Genomic DNA, 17,057 nt, shown 5'->3' with positions numbered 1-17,057 from the left:
TGTCTTTCTGTGTCTTGTGCATTTGAATTTTATGCTTATCTTCAAAAGCCCCTTTAACCATTGGTTCAAACACATATAAGACGTCTCACATGAAAGGAAAAGGCTTCAAGATTCTCAAAAGCTTTCCGTTGTCCCCGGAACACCTGGAAAATCACTTCAACCACGGCGACTGACTTGAAAGACATGTTGACGCCTATAAAGGCCCCCGGACAGGGCACCCCTAGCACCTAATTTGCTCAAATCTTCGTTCAAAACATGACAAAAATGCAAAGTCAGATCGGGGTTCAGACTTTCGACATGTGGCATGACTACATGAACCTGGGCTCTCTGCTGAAGAGGCTCCATGACCGGCGACCGGAGGACCATGATGCCCCCAAGAGAAGCGCAGCAGCATCAGAGGTCGCCGCGGGGGCCCCAGGCAGCCACACTCACATCAAGGGCCGGGAGGTGTACAGGATCTCCACGGACGCGTCATCGGTCAGCAGCCTGTCGGACGCCAGCAGCAGTGGGACCTCATCTGACACGGACTTCTGCCGCTTCTGCAAGCAGAACGGGGAGTCTCCGCGGGTTTACCGGTCACACACGCTGAAATCGGCCGATTCCAGAGTGGTCTGCCCGATCCTCCAAAACTACATCTGCCCCATCTGCGGAGCCACCGGAGACTATGCGCACACACGCCGGTACTGCCCGGTGGTGCGGCGCCAAGGCGACCGGAAGTTGGCGGGGTCTAAGTTCTGGTAGTCCAACAGTTCAAAGATGATAAAAGATTTTATATTCTAGAAGGACTGTTATCATCTTGGTCGTTCCAACAATTTTAGAGATGTTTTCATGGACGCGTGCGTGTTTACAGACTGTTATAAATCTGTTTCTTAAACGTTTGTTTGTGCGTTACAATGTGTTTTTTCGTTATAGAAGATCGAAAGACAACCATCAAAATATTTGATCAAGCAAATCCTTCAAAAAGAAATGTTTTAGAGAATACCACATTTGAATTTGACTTGGGGGGGGGGGGGGGGAAATGTCATTAAAATATTTTAGGCTACAAGAACAAAGTAAATAAATATACGTTAAAAGCTCGTTTGTTGTTGCTGTATTTTATTTATTTATTTCATTTTAACACATTTTAATGCTCCAAAATGCGAATTATCATCCGTGTTTCAAGCAGTAATATCACAAAGGGTAGTGCGGTGTTTTGGGACCCTTTTAAATTTGATTCGACACTTAATTTAAGCTCATTCATTCACCTGCAGAAATAGTGTGTATTCCTATGCACACCTTAAACAAACACCGTTGCGTCAATCACGTAACCTGGAGAATTCACGTTGCGTCTTAGCTGCAAATGTGGTGCTTCAAGAAAGATCAGACACTGGGCGTGTTTTTTCTCCAATGTTTACATTATGGAACTCGGTTATGAAACGAGGGGCGGGATCATTTGAAGTTACATAACTTTTTTTCATAATTCATTGAATCGTCAGCCTCACGGTGAACTTGAAAGGGGAAAATGAAGAACTTTGACCATATTTTCTACTGACACGTGCTGAGGGCCCATAAATGCCCCAGTTGCACAAGGAGATGTGAAATAAAAGCCCCTCCTTGGTCATTCGTACCAAGCGTCAGTGAAGAGCGCACACAAAACGGTAAGCCGAAGGCAAATTTATGTTCGTACCAGTGCCACTGTACAAAACTACTGCTAAATATAACATTTCTGTTTTTTAATTATTGCATTTTAGGTTATATCGTTGCATTTTAGGCATTCAGAATGGCGAAACACAGAATAAGCCTTTTGTTCGCCATAATGACGGCAGTGGTCTTCTTCATCGTCGCCATGGTCTTCAGCGCCCTGGCAGCTCAAGGGAAGCGTAAGTTTCACTCTCACTGGGACAAATAAACGATCTGAATCTGAATCTGAATTTTACGCATGCTTGATGTTAAATGTGCCATGCAGATCCCTTCCTGGAGCCTACTGGCAACGTTTCAGATGCCTTTGCCAATGAGATCACACCCTCGGGATGGACCTTCATCATATGGTCCATCATTTACATCTTCCTGGCATTAGTGTGTGTCTACTCGCTGGCTGGATTATTTAGGAAGTGAGTAGCTTTTTTAAAATAATCGCACTACGTGTAGACTGTGGCAGACATGCCCATCTGTATATTTTGTTTCCATAGGAACGCTTATGGTTACGTCTACTGCAGCCCTGCCATTCTACCACATGGGTTCTTTGTGGCCTGGTGCTTGAACCTGGGTCTCAATGTTGGATGGTTGTTCCTATGGGACAGGAGGTGCGCCCCAAAGACACCATTTTCAACACACTGCTGCAGAAAACGTCACCGTATGTCGCCTAATCATTGTGTTCCCTCTCCAGGTTGATGGCTGGAGCTCTGGTCTTCCTCATCTTAGTTGCTTTGACCAACTACGTGATGATTTTCTACTCCTGCCACAGTCTCCACATTTACGGCGCGTGGCTCAGCAAGTACCACAAAGTCGACCTGTGGCTCCACCGTGCGCTGGTCAGCGAGGACATTTCTGTTTATGTTTATGATGTCATGTCCTGGGTCCAGTGAGATGACGGCGTCTGTCCTCTGCAGGTTCAGAACGGCATCGCCATATATGCAACCTGGACAACCGTTGCCTCTCTGGTTAATTTGAGCATTGTGCTGGTCAAAGACGCAAAAATGTCCCCAGAAGACGCGGTCACTCTTTCTTTCTCTCTTCTCACCGTGGTCTTGCTTGTTTGGTGAGTTACAGGAAAAACAGCAGAAAATTCCCCCAAGTGGTTGCATTTTCACTAGAACAAAGCAATGACGGGATCTCTGCAGGTTCGTCCTGGAGAATTCTCTCCTGGACAAATACTTGAGGCACATCCTCTCCATTTACCCCGCTGTCATCTGGGCCCTGACGGGGGTGTTCACCAAGAACTACAACACCGAACAGCCCACCCGCAATAACGTCTTCAACGGTGAGAAAGAAGGAGTCTTTCATGACTGCTGTTCATGTATTTTAAGGCTATTCCCACCAATGACCGACACTTTTCCCTCCACTCCAGTTGCTCTGTTGGGCGTCAGCTGCACCTTGCTGGCCCTGCGCTTGGTTTTGGTCATCTGGAAGAACATGAAAAGGCCGCTGTTAGAAGACGCCAGCCCAGAGGTCATGTCTCCAATGGAGATCGCCGAGAGACAGAAAAAGATATATATATGAGAATGTTGGAGTTTTGGTCAAGATTAGGTGGGGTTTTTTTTACAACGGTGAAGAGGTTTTATCGTTTATGTAGCAGTAAACTTGTGTTTTTCATTTTTCTATGTGTTCTCTAGAACATGAATGCTATTGTGTTGGGTAATTTTGGGCAAACAGCAATCAAATGATGAATGCTTGTTTCAAATTTAAGAAAAGGAGACAAAAACTAAATTATGGTGGTTTGAAAATCTCCCAAATGTGTGTTTATCATTAAAAATCCCTTGAATGGTGGAAATGTCAGGTTCAGATAAAATGTGAGATTTCTAATTATTAAAGTTTTTTTTCTCAATAAAACACAAAACACTCATGTGAATAAGTGTTGTTTCTTGGTTTTAGTCTCTCCACACTGTTTCTTTTCCTGTTTTACGTTCTAATAAAAAGAGAAAAAAGGAGAAACTATGGGCATAAATACATTTTTCTGTTATTAAATAATAAACACAAAAAACTCATTTCAAACATAAACACAAATACAGGCGAGACATGAAATAAGGTGGATGTTTGAGCTGGAGAATCATGCAAAAACAAAAATGAAGTATTGGTGAGTCGAGATATAGCAAGAAGACAAGATATCAAACTCCAGCCCCAGCCCACTGGAGATGAGGGGGCATTATCACATCACGCCATGCGGACAGTAAAGGAGAAAAGGTCAATGAGACTTTGCATTCACGTGCGCACCGATCGTACCCGTGCTTGAATAAGAGCCTGCGTGGCTCGAAGCAGTGATCAGATAACCAAAAATGTGTTGAATGGAGTAGTTCCCTGTTGTATTTCCTGCATTAACACTACATTTACATTTATCAACCTATATAGAAATCGGCTGTTTAACAACAGAGAGGTCATTGCCAAGGGTTTTATGATTACACGAGATGATAAGATGTGCACGTGGTGGTGGTGGCCATAAATCTTACACAAGTTGTTGTTATGTTATATTACCAGGTCTCCCCCCTCCATTGCACAGGCGGACAGTTGGATTCTTCGTTTCATTTTCCTGGTGAGACTTGGTCAGAGTTCGTGGCACGTGGACGCTCCTGAAATCCTCAAGGTTTGTTTGCTTTTCACACACATATTATTATAAAGATATTTAAGCTTGGAAAATCATTGACGTAAGATTGCTTTTACTTGTAAACGTGTCAAAAGCTCGATAACATGGGGGTATTTAAAGTTGAATGACTCTTCAGAGGGGTCAGAGGTCAGGTTTAAATGCCAGTTAACAGTGTAGGTTTCCAGCCTCGTGTGCTAAAATAATTTGTGTGGATGTGTTTGAGCTGAAAGAAAACTTTCTGGGTTTTTCTGGATGAAAAGATGGCTCGCGGGAAACACGATCCTGGACGTCTTGCTGCCATCCTGGTATCTGTTGCTGGTTATGCCACAAGTTTGGTCTTCAATGGGCTGTCGGTCGTTGGAGTCGGTAAGTTTGAAATAATAATATTAATCATAATAAAGAGATAGCTGTTCTGTATTTTATTTTCAGTCTACAATTTTTGTAATTTTTTGTACTTACAAATACCAAACTTGACTCCAAACAACGCTATTAACATGCATTTTTGTCAAAATTTACCCTGATTATCTTGTGTGAGATCGTACATGGGAATAAATTTCTCATACATTGTTAAGGAACAATTTATTGTCTGGCTTTGTAAACAAAAACCCGATAAAAACTCTCAAATTAAAGTTTTTATTCAAAATCTCTGTCATTTAGTGCTCAAATACACACAACAAAGCACTGTTTTGTATTATTGTACTTATTCTCATCTTTAACTGATGTATAAATTCATCCATGTGGTTAATTTTTCATAAGTTTCTGGTACATTTTCAGAAGAAACTTCTAAAGATAGAAAAATGTAGTGTAAATCTGAGTGAATATTTGAGTCAAAACAAGTCTTTTGGCAAAAATTCATGAACAAAAATCAAACTGCTTGCATCACAATGAGAATGTTGGATTTTGCTTATATTGACGTGTTTCCCCCTGCAGGTCCCTACACAACCACCACAGCCAACGTGTCTGCTGTATTTGACACCCAGCTCACGCCGTCAGGATGGACTTTTAACATCTGGAGTGTTATCTACATCTGGTTGACGGCCATGATTATCTACATACTGTCGGGACTTTGCAGAAAGTCAGTGTCACTGTCTCATATAAAATGTAACACATGCTTGGGTGCAATGTGGGAACTTTGCGCTCACAGTTTCTTTCTTTTTCGAAGGAACGCTGACGGCTACGTTTACTGCAGCCCTGCAGTGCTGCCGTACGGTTTCTTCATAAGCTGGTGCGTGAATCTGTGCTTCAATATCGGCTGGCTGCTGGTCTGGGACCGAGGGTGAGAATCCCCACAGGATGCTCCTCCAGCTTGTTCCTTTGTTCTAAAAATGTCAGACACAAACACGGTTAAATTGTGTTTTCCTCCATCTCCTCTTGTGCATACAGTATGATGATTCCTGCTCTTGTTTTTCTGATCCTGGTCATCTGCACCAACTACTCCATGATGTTCTTTATCTGCCACGGTCTCCATATTTATGGAGCTTGGCTCCATAAGTACCAAAAGGCAGAGCTGTGGCTCCTCCGTGTGCTGGTTTGTGCCATCATGTGACACAGATGAGGATGAGGTTCGCGGGAAGTTGACGTGTACATGGTCATTATTCTGTTTCTCCAGGTTCAAAATGGTGTGATGATTTACACAACATGGACGACCATTGCGACCCTCATCAACCTGACCATCGTCTTGACCTATGACGTGAAGATGTCCCCGACCGATGCTGCCACCATCTCTTACTCGGTTCTGGCTGTTGTTTTGATAGTGTGGTAAGAGAGAATATGCCTTAATAGAACACTATAGAAGAAAGCAAAACTTCTGCGAGATTCAACTGGAGTGTTTGTGGTTATTTTCCAGGTTTCTTTTAGAACAGTTAGTCCTGGACAGATACGTGCGCTATGTCCTCATCATCTATCCTGTTGTGATCTGGGCACTATCTGGGAATATGGTGAAGAACTTTCATGCCAATTCCCCAAATGGCAACGGGGTCTTCATCGGTAAGTCAGTGAAAACTGGAAAGAAATCTTGATTCAAAGATACCAAGAGATCTTTTTGTCGTCTTAGCTGGGCTGCTCGCTGTAGCTTCTGTGCTGTTCATCGTGCGGGTTGGACTGGTGGTCTGGAGACACTTCAAACAGCCACTGTACCAAGATGTCAGTGCTGAAGCCATGGAACTGTCTGAGATTGCTGCCAAGCAGAAAAAAATGTATCGCTAAGTCATTTCTCCAGTTAAAAAAAGATGAACATTCTGGTGCTGTGAATAAGATGCTTTTATGTTCTGATTGCAAGCAGAACGTGATTGTAGTGATACGACAGCTTAATGATCTGTGTATGTAATTCAAAAGGTGTAATGGTTCAGTGACCTCTGAACCTTTAATGACTCTTCTCTAACACTTACTCTGTTCACAACTTTTTTTTTTAACCCTCCGATAAAGAGTTTATTAGTGAGAGTACGTCAGGTCACCTGCCACACAGTGGAAGACAGGAAATGAAAAACCCAGAGTTTGTTTGAACTGTTAAAAAATTCCAGATGCAACAAATTACAAGGACACAGTACAAATCTAAACAAAACTATAGTAAAAACCTTAAATATGGAGGATGACTTTCAATAAAACCCAGAATTTTCTGTTTCTCGCAGCTTAATTGTTGATCGTTTATCAATGTATTATGTAACGGTACTTGTTTTTTAAGCTTCGTATTGACTCCATTGAGCATGTATTTGTATGATATGATAAAGGATGAATAAATGCACTCTTCCAGTATATACAGTATATATACCTTTTCCAAATGTCCAAACATAAATAAATTTGCTGTTTTCGTGTAATTAAATGTTGTGAATCAGAGCTTGATGGCACTATTATTCAATTAAAAACGTATACCTAAAAAAACCCTACCTTTTAGCGAGAGCAAAAACAAACCCCGTGAGCTTCACTTGTTGTGATAACTACTTTAACCTATAGATGGCGTACAGTGCCATGAGCCTTCCTGATAGCAACCGTCGAAGAAGAATCTTTATTATGCCTACACATTTTAAATTTCTCTGTAATTCTTTCAGGCAGAGTGGGCGCTAATGTACATTTTTTCGCGACTGACATTGCATGTAAAGGGTAAATATAATTGAATCAAAAAGTGCTAACTTATTTTCCACATATCGCACGGTAGCAGTAAAAGCGTTAATAGTGATGCCTGACAGTCAAAACGCAGGAGCTCAATGCCTGGCGTCAGTTGTATTGCGCGGTAGTTTACAATTATTGTCAGTAGCGCCGTTGTTTTGCTAATGCTAACTACTGTTAGCTAAAATGGAATATAAATGCCTCAGTCGCTTTGCTATGGTTATTTAATTTTTCCAGAATTCATATCTAAGGAACGAATTCTAACCAAGCATTGTTAAATGCGAACTGAATTATTTTTATGGGGTTTTTAAATCAATGTTAGGACGCGGTAGCTACTAGCAAGGGTCTCCGTAAAATACAGTGTTTTCTTTTATTCGCTTGGAGACAGATAAAATAGTCTCATCTTTAATTGAGATACGATGTATTCTACTTTGGTAAGTTTTGATGCTTCTCCATTTTTATATTTTCTATATTTAGTTTTTAGTCGACAGTTCTGTTTTGATTGTCACCGCACATCTTCATGCAGGATCGTGGCAACTTCCTGAAACAACCGTCAATATAAATGTATACAATAATATTACAAACTAAATGTATAGGAATTTTTCCTTTTTAGAGACGACCGAAGAGGAAACTATGCTACATTTCGGACAAGAAATGGTACGTTCTTCCCACCCTTTATACAGTACGTGTAAAATTATGAAATGTGGAAATTCTGTCTGTTTATCTACTGTATATGCATATAATTTCTTTTTTGTCTTTACCTGTTTTAAGTACATCTATTTTAAAATTTCATTTTATTGGTAGTCTCTGTTATAATAAAGCAACATCTTTTTTTCCCCTCAGTCCATCTGAGCAATGGGCTGATAAAATGTCACTAGTGGATATCGATAAGATTTTTGATGACTTGGGTGAGTTGAGGGAATGTTTCTGATCATTTTTACATGTTCCTTTCACATTTGACTTGCATCGATTCATTTTCAGAACCGTCGTCCCACGATGAGGATGATGACCTTGTCTGCGCCCCCCTGTTACACATCTCTAATACAACAAGCGGGACAGAAGAAGCAGTTTCTCCAGTCCTACAGCAAAAAGGACCTCGAATCAAAGAACTTCCGAAAGTGGTAAAATAAACACCGTAATGATGTTTCCTGATTGTTTAATTACGCATTGACACGGTCAGTTTTTGTATCAAAATCTCTCATTTTTGCCGACTTTTGATTACAGTTCATTTTATGGGTTGTTTGTTCTGAAATTATATGTGTTGTTATTCTTCAGAGTCCTGAACAATGTGTGTCCCCTAAACCGAGGCCACTCAGTCCAGAACTAGATATTGGTAAGAGAAATTGCAAAATACAAATGGTTTAATTCGAACACATGGCCTTTTTCATCTTTCTGTCATTAGATAACAAAGCTTTATTCTTTGTTCTTCTGCAGGGCTGAACTGTCCATTCAAAGCTCACAGGCCAGTAAAAACTTCCAGCCCTATTGAAAAGAAAAGTGTTGCCAACTGCACGGAAGAAGGCCACAATAAAGAAGGTGTTATGTCACCCGTTCTATTTCCCTGTGAAGATAACATGGACAATGGGTACATCACAATTCAGTAAATAATGATTATTTTATACATTGGATTTTTTAAATTGTTGATGAGTTTTCTGGTAATCATTCATTCCTCTAGATGTAATGAATCAGATTTTGAGTCTCCACCACACAAAGTGACTTTAAACAAATGCAAGATGACTATTGACAAGCGTGCGCCTCCCATATCAGGGTAAGATCCTTTTATCCTTAATGAAGTGATAAATGTAAATGTTCATTCTGTGCGTTTCATCAATGCAGATTCCCATTGTGACTGGATCGCCAAAAAACATTATTTCACAGTAAAGATGCAGCAACGTAGGCGCTTTTTCCTCTTGTTTCCCTCCAGGCAAAAGAGACGAGGCTCACCTGCGTCGGCAGCGAGACGACAGACTGGAGCCAAAATGCCTGAAAAAAAGCCCGAACCTGTTCATGGGCAGACGTCCAGCCGTGCGGAGAAAGATATGACAACTTTTCTGCAGAAGCTTAGAGACGCAGCCCAGCCCAAGCCGTCACGGTGGGTTAGATCACCAGGACCCCAATATTTTGTTCCCATGATGTGTTGCTGTGCATCCTGATTGTAAAATAGACGTCACAGTTTGGGTTCGCTACATCACAGTTAATAGTTAATTCTGCATTCATATACAAATCCAAAAAAACAATCCAAAAAGCTACCAGATCTGAGGAGGTTAACTGTATAACAATGTACCTGGTGACTGTAATGTAATAAATATTGTTTTTTAATGTTTTAGCTCTAGGAAGTCCTTGACACCAGTTAAAGTAAGCAGTCCTCCTGTGTTGGAGGATGATTTCCTGATTCTGGAGGATGATGAAGCATTTAGGATTTCCATCCCGAGTACTACCAATAAAAGACACAGAAGAACATCCAGCAGAGACAAAGAAAGCCCAGCAGACAAAGGGGCGAAGGGCAGCTCTGCTGTGAAGCAGCCACAAACGGACCAGGTAGACAACAAGTTGGAGCCCCAGACTGTTGGCCCGAAGGTGAAGAAGAAAGGCAGAGACATGATCGCCAGCAGGGAGAAAAATGAGGTCACTCCCCGTGGAAATGAAGTGGATGTGCCTGAGAATGTTCCATCGTGTGACCTTAATGAACCACAGAAATCCAGCAAAAGGAAGTGGCCCAAGGAGGGCCCGTCTAAAGACAGTGACAAAGCAAAGGAGCAACCTCAGACAGGCAGAAGAGCCAGTGGAGGAAGAGGGAAACCAGCTGAGAAAAAAGAAACCAGACAGGAGAAATCCAAATATATGAAAACTGTGACAGATGACAGTGAGGCCACGATTCACAAATCCTCCAAAGTGACCCAAAAAGCTGCGCAGGACCTGGTCTGTGATGACGCTACGATGGCAGAAGGTAGGCTTCTCAACACAGTTACTAATTACTGTCACGATGCTTTCAGAATAAAAGCATATGCTTCTGTTATATCTTTAAAAAAAACTGAGCAGAAAATCTTAGAGCCTCAGTTTCTTGTCTTCCCTCAAGATATCCATAATGTTGCTGGTGCAGTTTGGAAGTGACAGAAGCTTCTTTTGGCTGCCCAGGATGCCCCCTCCTAATTATAATACATCATTATTTATTTTTCACCGACAGACAATAAAATCACCTTGGAAGCCAAGCTGAAGAAAAAGCATCAACGGGGGAAGCTACCTGCTGTGTCAGAGGAGAGTTCTAGCGGAGACAGCCCCATTCAAAAAAGGAAAAGGAGGCAGCCTGGAGAGTGGTGGGTGTCCAGATGTCAGAGAGAGGACACAGATGTGTCCGACCGTCAGCCGACACCAAAGAAGGCAAAGCAAAACAAGAAAGAACCCAAAATGTCGCTCAATTCGCCGGAGAATGGCAAAGACAGAGTGGAAAAGAAGAGAACTCGGAAGCAGCCTGCACAGCCATCCCTTCCGAAACCAAAAACACAACCATTAAAGAATGGAAATAAGGAAAAGGGAGAAAAGCAGAAGAACAACTTGAACTTGAAAGGTTGCGCTCCGGGCAGAAGGAAATTATTTGACGAAGTGGAGGCCGAGCAGGTTGAACAGCAGGAGGTGGTGGACCAAGACTTGGGTCCTGTCCAGTCCAGCCCCCTGATTCTTCGGGATCACAGCCTAAATCCCAGTAAGAAATCACAAAGTGTATTTCACAAGGTGTACCAGCATGGCTCCAGTGAAAAAAAGTCCAGACCAGCCGTAGACTCTCCCGAAAAGTCTGAGGAGCAGCCTGGACCTGGAAAACGGGAGAGACGGAGGAGGCAACCTACCGGTAACTGGTGGATGGTTAAAGAGTCGTCTGATGATGTGGAGAGCGGCTCCTTGCAGCCTCAAAGGCAGGAGGTTAAACGCCGTAAGGAAAGGAAAAAGCAGCCTAAACAGATTAAGTCTCCTGGGCTGAAGACCCCCAAAAATAACAGCCTGCCAATCTCACCGATACCACCAGAGGGCGCTCCAACACCTCATCTTAGAGCAAAACCAGCGTCAGCTCCAAAGACCATTAAACGCTCTCTGGCAACGTTTAAAGACATTTTTACCTCAACCAGCGAGACCCCAGCCGACCGGGGACACAGCGACACGGCTTTGAACAGCGGACCTGTGGTCGGATCAGGCCCCTCATGCTCAGCAGGGGAGGACAACACTGCCACCGTTATCAGTACGGATGCCAGGGACTTCAAATCCTCCAACAACCAGGAGCCTGCTGAGAACAGCACCAATCAGTCGGACAACATGTGAGAAAAGGCCCAAATGACGACGACGCTATCCATTTGATTTCTTTAATTTTATATTGTTTTATGCCCTCCGTTGGCAGGTTGAAATCCTTGAGAAGTGGCCCTACCTCCATGATTGAGCTGCAGCAGTACGAGGAGAACGACGAAACGAGTGTGTTTCCTTTTTTTCACCCAACCACTTTCACATCTCTGTTTAAAAAAAAACCAATCTTGACATTTGCTTTGCTGTAGATTTGCCATCCAGCAGGTTTGAGGCTGTCCTGTCTGCATCCGATCTCTGTGGTCCTCCTCTCAAACCCCTGACCCTGCAGCCCAAGGATAAGGCCAACCTGTCGCTGTGGTTTAAGAGCCTCTGGTCCGTTGCTGCAGACAGTAAGAATCACTTCTTTCCATATCTGAAGGAACTTGCCAAAGACTTGATTGAGTGGTTCCAACGGTTGCGTGGTTGATTCCAGGAGGTCCTGACATCACTCCAGATGATTTCAACTGGTACTTCTACAAAGGCAGAGCCGTCGGCATCCAGGAGGACCTGACCTCCAACTCCATCTGCAACGGGAAGCTCCTGCTGGGCTCCTTCATGAAGAAACCTCTGTGGGTCGACCACAACGCCAACACAGTGAGCACGCGTCCCGTCCCACGCTCCATCTCGCCTCTCCTGTTCTTTAAGAGCCGCGTTTCCTCCTCCCAGGTTTTCAACTTGTTAACGAGCTCGGTCAAAGTGTCCGTCAACGGTCGCGAGTCCCACTTCACCCCCGCGCAGTCGTTCATGGTGCAAAGCGGTGAGAGCCCGATAGGTTCCGGCAGGATTCCACCGGCTCCTCCGGCCTCCTTGCTAACGCCACTTGTCTGTTCACACAGGAGAAGCCTACAGCGTCCAGAACCTCACCATGCAGCCCGCCGTCCTCTACTTCACCAGGATATTTGCTGAAAGCTCGGACTGAACGGCAGCTCCCATCGTTTATCCACCAGAAACAGCCCAAACACGAACGTTGTGTTTCTCTTAAATTTGACAGACTGTCTTTATTGAAAGATCAATTGTATATTTAAAAAAAAAAGCAATTAGCTGCATGTTTACTGGTCTGTGACAGTTCTGCAGCATTCTGCCAGATAACTTGTAAATGAAATGTTCCTGTGTTCTGTAGACGTGAACTGTTTATAGTTGTTTCTTCCCCAGTGTACAGCCGAAGTTTTGTTTGGACATTTGTGCTTGAAAGTAGTCGCTCTTTTTTTTAGCGTGCACCAAAATTCTAAGTCGTCAAAGCTGTGTTTTAATTAAAAACTGGCCTATGTCTTCCTTAAAGCGTCTGTTGGTTCTCTTTGACTTCTTTTTCTGTTTGTTTTCCACTTTGAAAATATGACTCATTGTATTCCGAAAGTAAAAAGGCTTCAAATATTCCTCTACGGTAAATAAAAATCAGCCCTTTTCAGAAATTTGTTTGCATGTAAAGACTGGTCCTATCTAGTATTTTCATCCAGGAATGTCAAATATGTTCTCACCTTTAATTTTTCAGATTTCGCCGACTTATTTTTGCGTTACGCCTTTGATGTCTGATGGCTCAGGCTCCTTAATGACGCTCGGAGGACGGATTTACTCCGACAGTTGCTCCGGGGCGTCATCGGCAGAGCCCCCGTCATCTATTACCTGCACATTTTGAAGTGATAACCATAATCCCGTCATCCCTCAACAACATGACGGCGTTTGCACATCAAAGCCCGATGTGCCAAGCAGAAATGTTTAGATTAAACCTGCACATGTGCCAACATTTGATTGGTGAAAAAGCTGTTCACACCTCCCCTCGGTGTGTGTTCTGACTGGCCAAGTGTGTCTGACCTCTTGACCTTGCTCTACGTGCCCCCTGGAGAGACATCCAAACACGCCCGAACACAAGCTGCCTCTCTTGTTAAAGTAAGTGTGTTGTCGGGGGCAACCGGTTCCTGGTTGGGTGGTGAGCGATGGTGTCGTTCCTTAAAATATCCGTTTACCGGAGCGGAGATTCAACAGAGTGTCCCGATGATGATTTATGGCTTTTTTTTCCTCTCTATTTTTTATTTTCTATTAAATCATAAACAACTCACTGGGTCCTCTTGGGACCGTACGCCTGTGACTGTCTGCTTCCAAAAGTCCTAAACAAACTGGCGTAAAGGTCAGAGAACACCCTGAGTTATGGGAACGGAAGAACGGTGATTGTTTTTTAATTGTTCTCGCTTCCCTTTTATCAAAGTATCCCAACTGTATCAAAGGCTTTCAATACTTTATTGAAATAGCCCGTGATTTTATAAAAAATCGATCCCATCCTGCCACGCTAGCACCTAAATGTGCGGTTTTCCCTCTGTGTTGGACATGCGTGGTGAACTTTGACGCGGTTTGGTTGCGATCATAGGTGGGTTGCCGTTGGCGACAGTTCCATTCAGTGTCATTTTCTGCTGGTTCTGCAGCTGCTGGGCTCAGGATGGGCTGTAAACACAGCTGGGACTTGTCACTCCATCATAACATTGTTCCTCAAACTTGTGGCTCACAGACCCATTCCGGCCTCTGCGGCAGAGCGTATTTTAGGAGAAGAATACAGGAAAATGAAATGTATTATTATCTATTAAAGTACAGATGCAGCGCTGGGCTGCATGGAGTTAATGAGCTCGGGCCTCTGGTGTCTGTTGTGACGGGCCGTGCCGAAGGGCTGTGGTTTCTCCTGATGAGCCAGCTGGAAACACCAGCGCTCATCATCAGTCACACAGGTTTTTGTTTGTTTTTTGGGAACCCGCTGAATAATGCACGACTGGGACTCTCTCAGCTCCGGCCGGTCCCTGCAGCCTCCACTCCGCTCCGCCTTAATGGGACGGATCCAAACGACCTGCGAGGAGTCCCTTCCCCATTAACAAATAAGCTGGTTCTCGTTATTGTGCAGCACAGGGACACCGGTCTGGACGGAGCCCTCCATTAATAAAACACTTTGTCTGTTTATATATTCCAGCCACGGTGAAAAAGTATTCACTCGGCAAAGGTTGGGTCAGTTTGGAGAGTCTGCGCTCAAACTCGGGAGCGTCTTCGAATATTTGCCTTTGCTATGAATTCATTTGTCCTCACAGCTTCTCGATGATTAGGTTCACTTCTTGGAACAGACTCGGGGCGCTGACTACCACTTCCTACCTTTGTTCGAGTCGGCTCTGGGTGGCCCAAAATGGCCGATAAAGTGATTACTCCCCTCCTCCAGCAATCGTCCTGGAACAACCTCGGCGTGTTTCTTTTTCCAATTTTAGTAAAACAGGACATGATTTTTCAACAATTCCCCTCCCTTCACAAGGCCGATGGAACAGAAACATAACCCTTTAATGTCACCATTGCTCAATGCACACACACACACACACACACACACAGACACACACACACACACACACACACACACACACTTTCTCTCGGTGTTGGAGCTGGACTTCCTGGTTACACCCAAGAAACGTGTCAGGCAGACTCAACAATGCCTGGACTAACTCTGAACAGCAGCGGGACACTTTAAATGATCAATGCGCCGGGTATTCATTCTTCTACGATCGTTTTTGACAAACAATGACGCCTATAATTGCGCGCCGAAAAGCTGCATTCGTGAGAAGAAAGAATGAATCCTATTTATTATATTTACAGGCTGTAATAACGGCCTGAAATATGGGTTTGTTTTGGGAAATGTAAACCATTTCGGCCATTGGTTGCAGCTATTGTGTCCCATTGTGGTCCTTAGGGTATCAGTAGGGCATCCATCCCTCCATCCCTCCCTCCATCCCTCCCTCCATCCACCCCTCCATCCATCCGTCTGTCCGTCCGTCCGTCCGTCCGCAGTGGTTGCACTGCATCGTGCAGCCCAACTGTCTGTCCCAATTGTTTGGCCTGTGCTGTGGTTTTGGTCCATTGTGGGGTATTATAATTAATTGCCTCTCTGTGTATCGCTGGCTCTAGGGCTGCATGCTGACCTCTGACCCCACTGACCTCCCTGGCGCTGGCATGACATCGTCGGCAAAACAGTTGGACATAACGACATGGCTAATATGTAGCCGAGCTTGCACTTATGCCCTCCTGTCCTCCCGCTCCTCTCCTCCACCACAGCCCTACAGCAGCCTGGTCCTGCTCAAGAGTTCTTTCTGTCAAAGCGTCCCCACCGTCACCAGAAACTGCTTAATGCAATTTTTGCAAGTTTTGAATCAACCTTTTATGAGGTTACTGGCATATCTGGCTGATATCGCCTCTAATTCTCCGGGTCTCTACGGCAGACAGCCCGACGCACCAGGATGTGATGACCACAGAATAACCATGCAGTCACCAACTGGTCCAATCCTCTGATCCTCTGAATGAGAAATGGATTTCTATTATAACTGTAGAAAAGAATGGATTCGTCTGAGGCGCGAGATCAGAGTCTGGGGTCTTCTGAGGGCAGCAAAAAAGAAGCCTTTGAATCTAAAATTCCAATTATTGTACTCTGCCTCTAACCTGTCAATGGAACAATTTGGTTAAGATAAGGAAATTGACCCAGTTCAACCCAACAAACCCAATGCAAATTAGCTGCCATGCTAAACCGAGCTAATCTGGCCCCGTCGGACGTCTGTGTGGGTGTAACCATCGCCGCCACCTTGAGTTTATTACTGAGGAATTCAGACTCTAAACAAAAATGTGAACATTTCGGGAATGTTTCTTTGAAATTCCTCATTTGTTTCTCGTTTGTGTGCAGACTTGGAACATCCCTGCGCCGCGATGAACTGATTCATTGGATTAAAAGCCTTCAGTGTCAACAAAGTGAAGTGGGATAAAGATCTGAATCCCTCTTTGCTTTCACGTTTTGAAGAAAGTCAAAACACCAAACTTGAACTTCGAGCATGGGAGACATCTTCCAACTGTTTCTCCAGGACGGCGAGAGGAAGGAGAAATGCCAGGGTCGGGTTTATTTTGGGCTGGAATCAAAGTTGAGCAGCTGGTCCCCCCTGAGGAGGGTTGTTATGTCCAGAGGCTCATCCTGACTCTGGCTGCTCTCAGCTCTCATAAAACCACCAATTAGTGCGAAAGCTCTGTGGATCTTCCCTGGTTCACCTTGCTAAAGTGACGTTTGGAAGCAGATATAATAGGTCCGAGAAGCCGCCAGCGAGCCTATGAAATCCATCTGATGGAGTAAATCAAGCCACAGATGACGTCAACTTCCTGTCAGCAAAAAGCCCCAGTTAACGAGCAGCGATGCCGGGCGGTTTTTATGAGGCTAAAGAGCGGAAAAAAGGCCAAAACGCCGACACGCACCCTGGGATGAGCAGCACGTTTAAAAGAAGAAAACGCCCACATTCTTCTCCATCATCAGTCATTTTGATTGAGCGCCGTAATTCACTCACTCGTCCTCTCTCTCACTTAT

The 17,057-nt window shown here is 44.0% G+C and overlaps 3 protein-coding genes and 1 long non-coding RNA gene across 5 annotated transcripts; 3 read left to right on the top strand and 1 right to left on the bottom strand.

Moving 5' to 3' along the window:
- The first annotated feature begins 40 nt into the window (after positions 1-40).
- LOC130513607 (nanos homolog 2-like) lies at positions 41-1,077 on the top strand. The gene has a single exon (XM_057012419.1). It carries the CDS (start codon positions 256-258, stop codon positions 739-741), a length of 486 nt encoding a protein of 161 aa, XP_056868399.1. The 5' UTR covers positions 41-255; the 3' UTR covers positions 742-1,077.
- A 359-nt stretch (positions 1,078-1,436) lies between these two features.
- On the top strand, positions 1,437-3,550 carry si:ch211-161h7.5 (uncharacterized). Of its 2 annotated transcripts, none has more exons than XM_057012882.1 (8): positions 1,437-1,637; positions 1,751-1,859; positions 1,946-2,090; positions 2,169-2,282; positions 2,366-2,510; positions 2,589-2,737; positions 2,820-2,959; positions 3,047-3,550. In XM_057012882.1, the coding sequence occupies exons 2-8, from the start codon at positions 1,760-1,762 to the stop codon at positions 3,196-3,198; spliced, it is 945 nt and encodes a 314-aa protein (XP_056868862.1). In that variant the 5' UTR covers positions 1,437-1,637; positions 1,751-1,759; the 3' UTR covers positions 3,199-3,550. The 2 variants fall into 2 exon arrangements, with proteins under 2 accessions (XP_056868862.1, XP_056868861.1); XM_057012881.1 differs by having other exon boundaries at positions 1,438-1,637; positions 1,731-1,859.
- Positions 3,551-4,838: 1,288 nt separating this feature from the next.
- LOC130513991 (uncharacterized) lies at positions 4,839-7,207 on the bottom strand. The gene is made up of 3 exons (XR_008946882.1): positions 7,160-7,207; positions 6,306-6,452; positions 4,839-5,595 (listed from the first exon to the last, which is right to left on the bottom strand). It is a non-coding gene; the product is annotated as an uncharacterized LOC130513991 (long non-coding RNA).
- Positions 7,208-7,270: 63 nt separating this feature from the next.
- On the top strand, positions 7,271-13,113 carry si:ch211-161h7.4 (neurofilament heavy polypeptide). The gene is made up of 15 exons (XM_057013325.1): positions 7,271-7,812; positions 7,992-8,035; positions 8,222-8,286; positions 8,360-8,499; positions 8,654-8,711; positions 8,813-8,963; positions 9,054-9,146; positions 9,303-9,470; positions 9,706-10,325; positions 10,563-11,682; positions 11,763-11,833; positions 11,914-12,054; positions 12,138-12,298; positions 12,371-12,461; positions 12,541-13,113. Exons 1-15 carry the CDS (start codon positions 7,798-7,800, stop codon positions 12,621-12,623), a joined length of 3,021 nt encoding a protein of 1,006 aa, XP_056869305.1. The 5' UTR covers positions 7,271-7,797; the 3' UTR covers positions 12,624-13,113.
- The last annotated feature ends 3,944 nt before the right edge of the window (positions 13,114-17,057 follow it).

The sequence above is a fragment of the Takifugu flavidus genome, chromosome 17 (genome assembly GCF_003711565.1).
Source record: "Takifugu flavidus isolate HTHZ2018 chromosome 17, ASM371156v2, whole genome shotgun sequence".
In the NCBI taxonomy this organism is placed as follows: domain Eukaryota; kingdom Metazoa; phylum Chordata; class Actinopteri; order Tetraodontiformes; family Tetraodontidae; genus Takifugu; species Takifugu flavidus.
Note: the sequence above shows the minus strand (reverse complement) of the source record. Positions and strands in the feature narration are given on the sequence as shown.

Bases quoted from the DNA above. Each gene is read 5' to 3' on its own strand.
- LOC130513607 (XM_057012419.1), top strand. From the start codon at position 256: ATGACAAAAATGCAAAGTCAGATCGGGGTTCAGACTTTCGACATGTGG.
- si:ch211-161h7.5 (XM_057012882.1), top strand. From the start codon at position 1,760: ATGGCGAAACACAGAATAAGCCTTTTGTTCGCCATAATGACGGCAGTG. The intron at 2,283-2,365 runs GTGCGCCCCAAA...TTCCCTCTCCAG, and splicing joins TTGTTCCTATGGGACAGGAG to GTTGATGGCTGGAGCTCTGG. The intron at 2,738-2,819 runs GTGAGTTACAGG...GGATCTCTGCAG, and splicing joins ACCGTGGTCTTGCTTGTTTG to GTTCGTCCTGGAGAATTCTC.
- si:ch211-161h7.4 (XM_057013325.1), top strand. The intron at 8,036-8,221 runs GTACGTTCTTCC...TTTTCCCCTCAG, and splicing joins TACATTTCGGACAAGAAATG to TCCATCTGAGCAATGGGCTG. The intron at 8,964-9,053 runs GTACATCACAAT...TCATTCCTCTAG, and splicing joins GAAGATAACATGGACAATGG to ATGTAATGAATCAGATTTTG.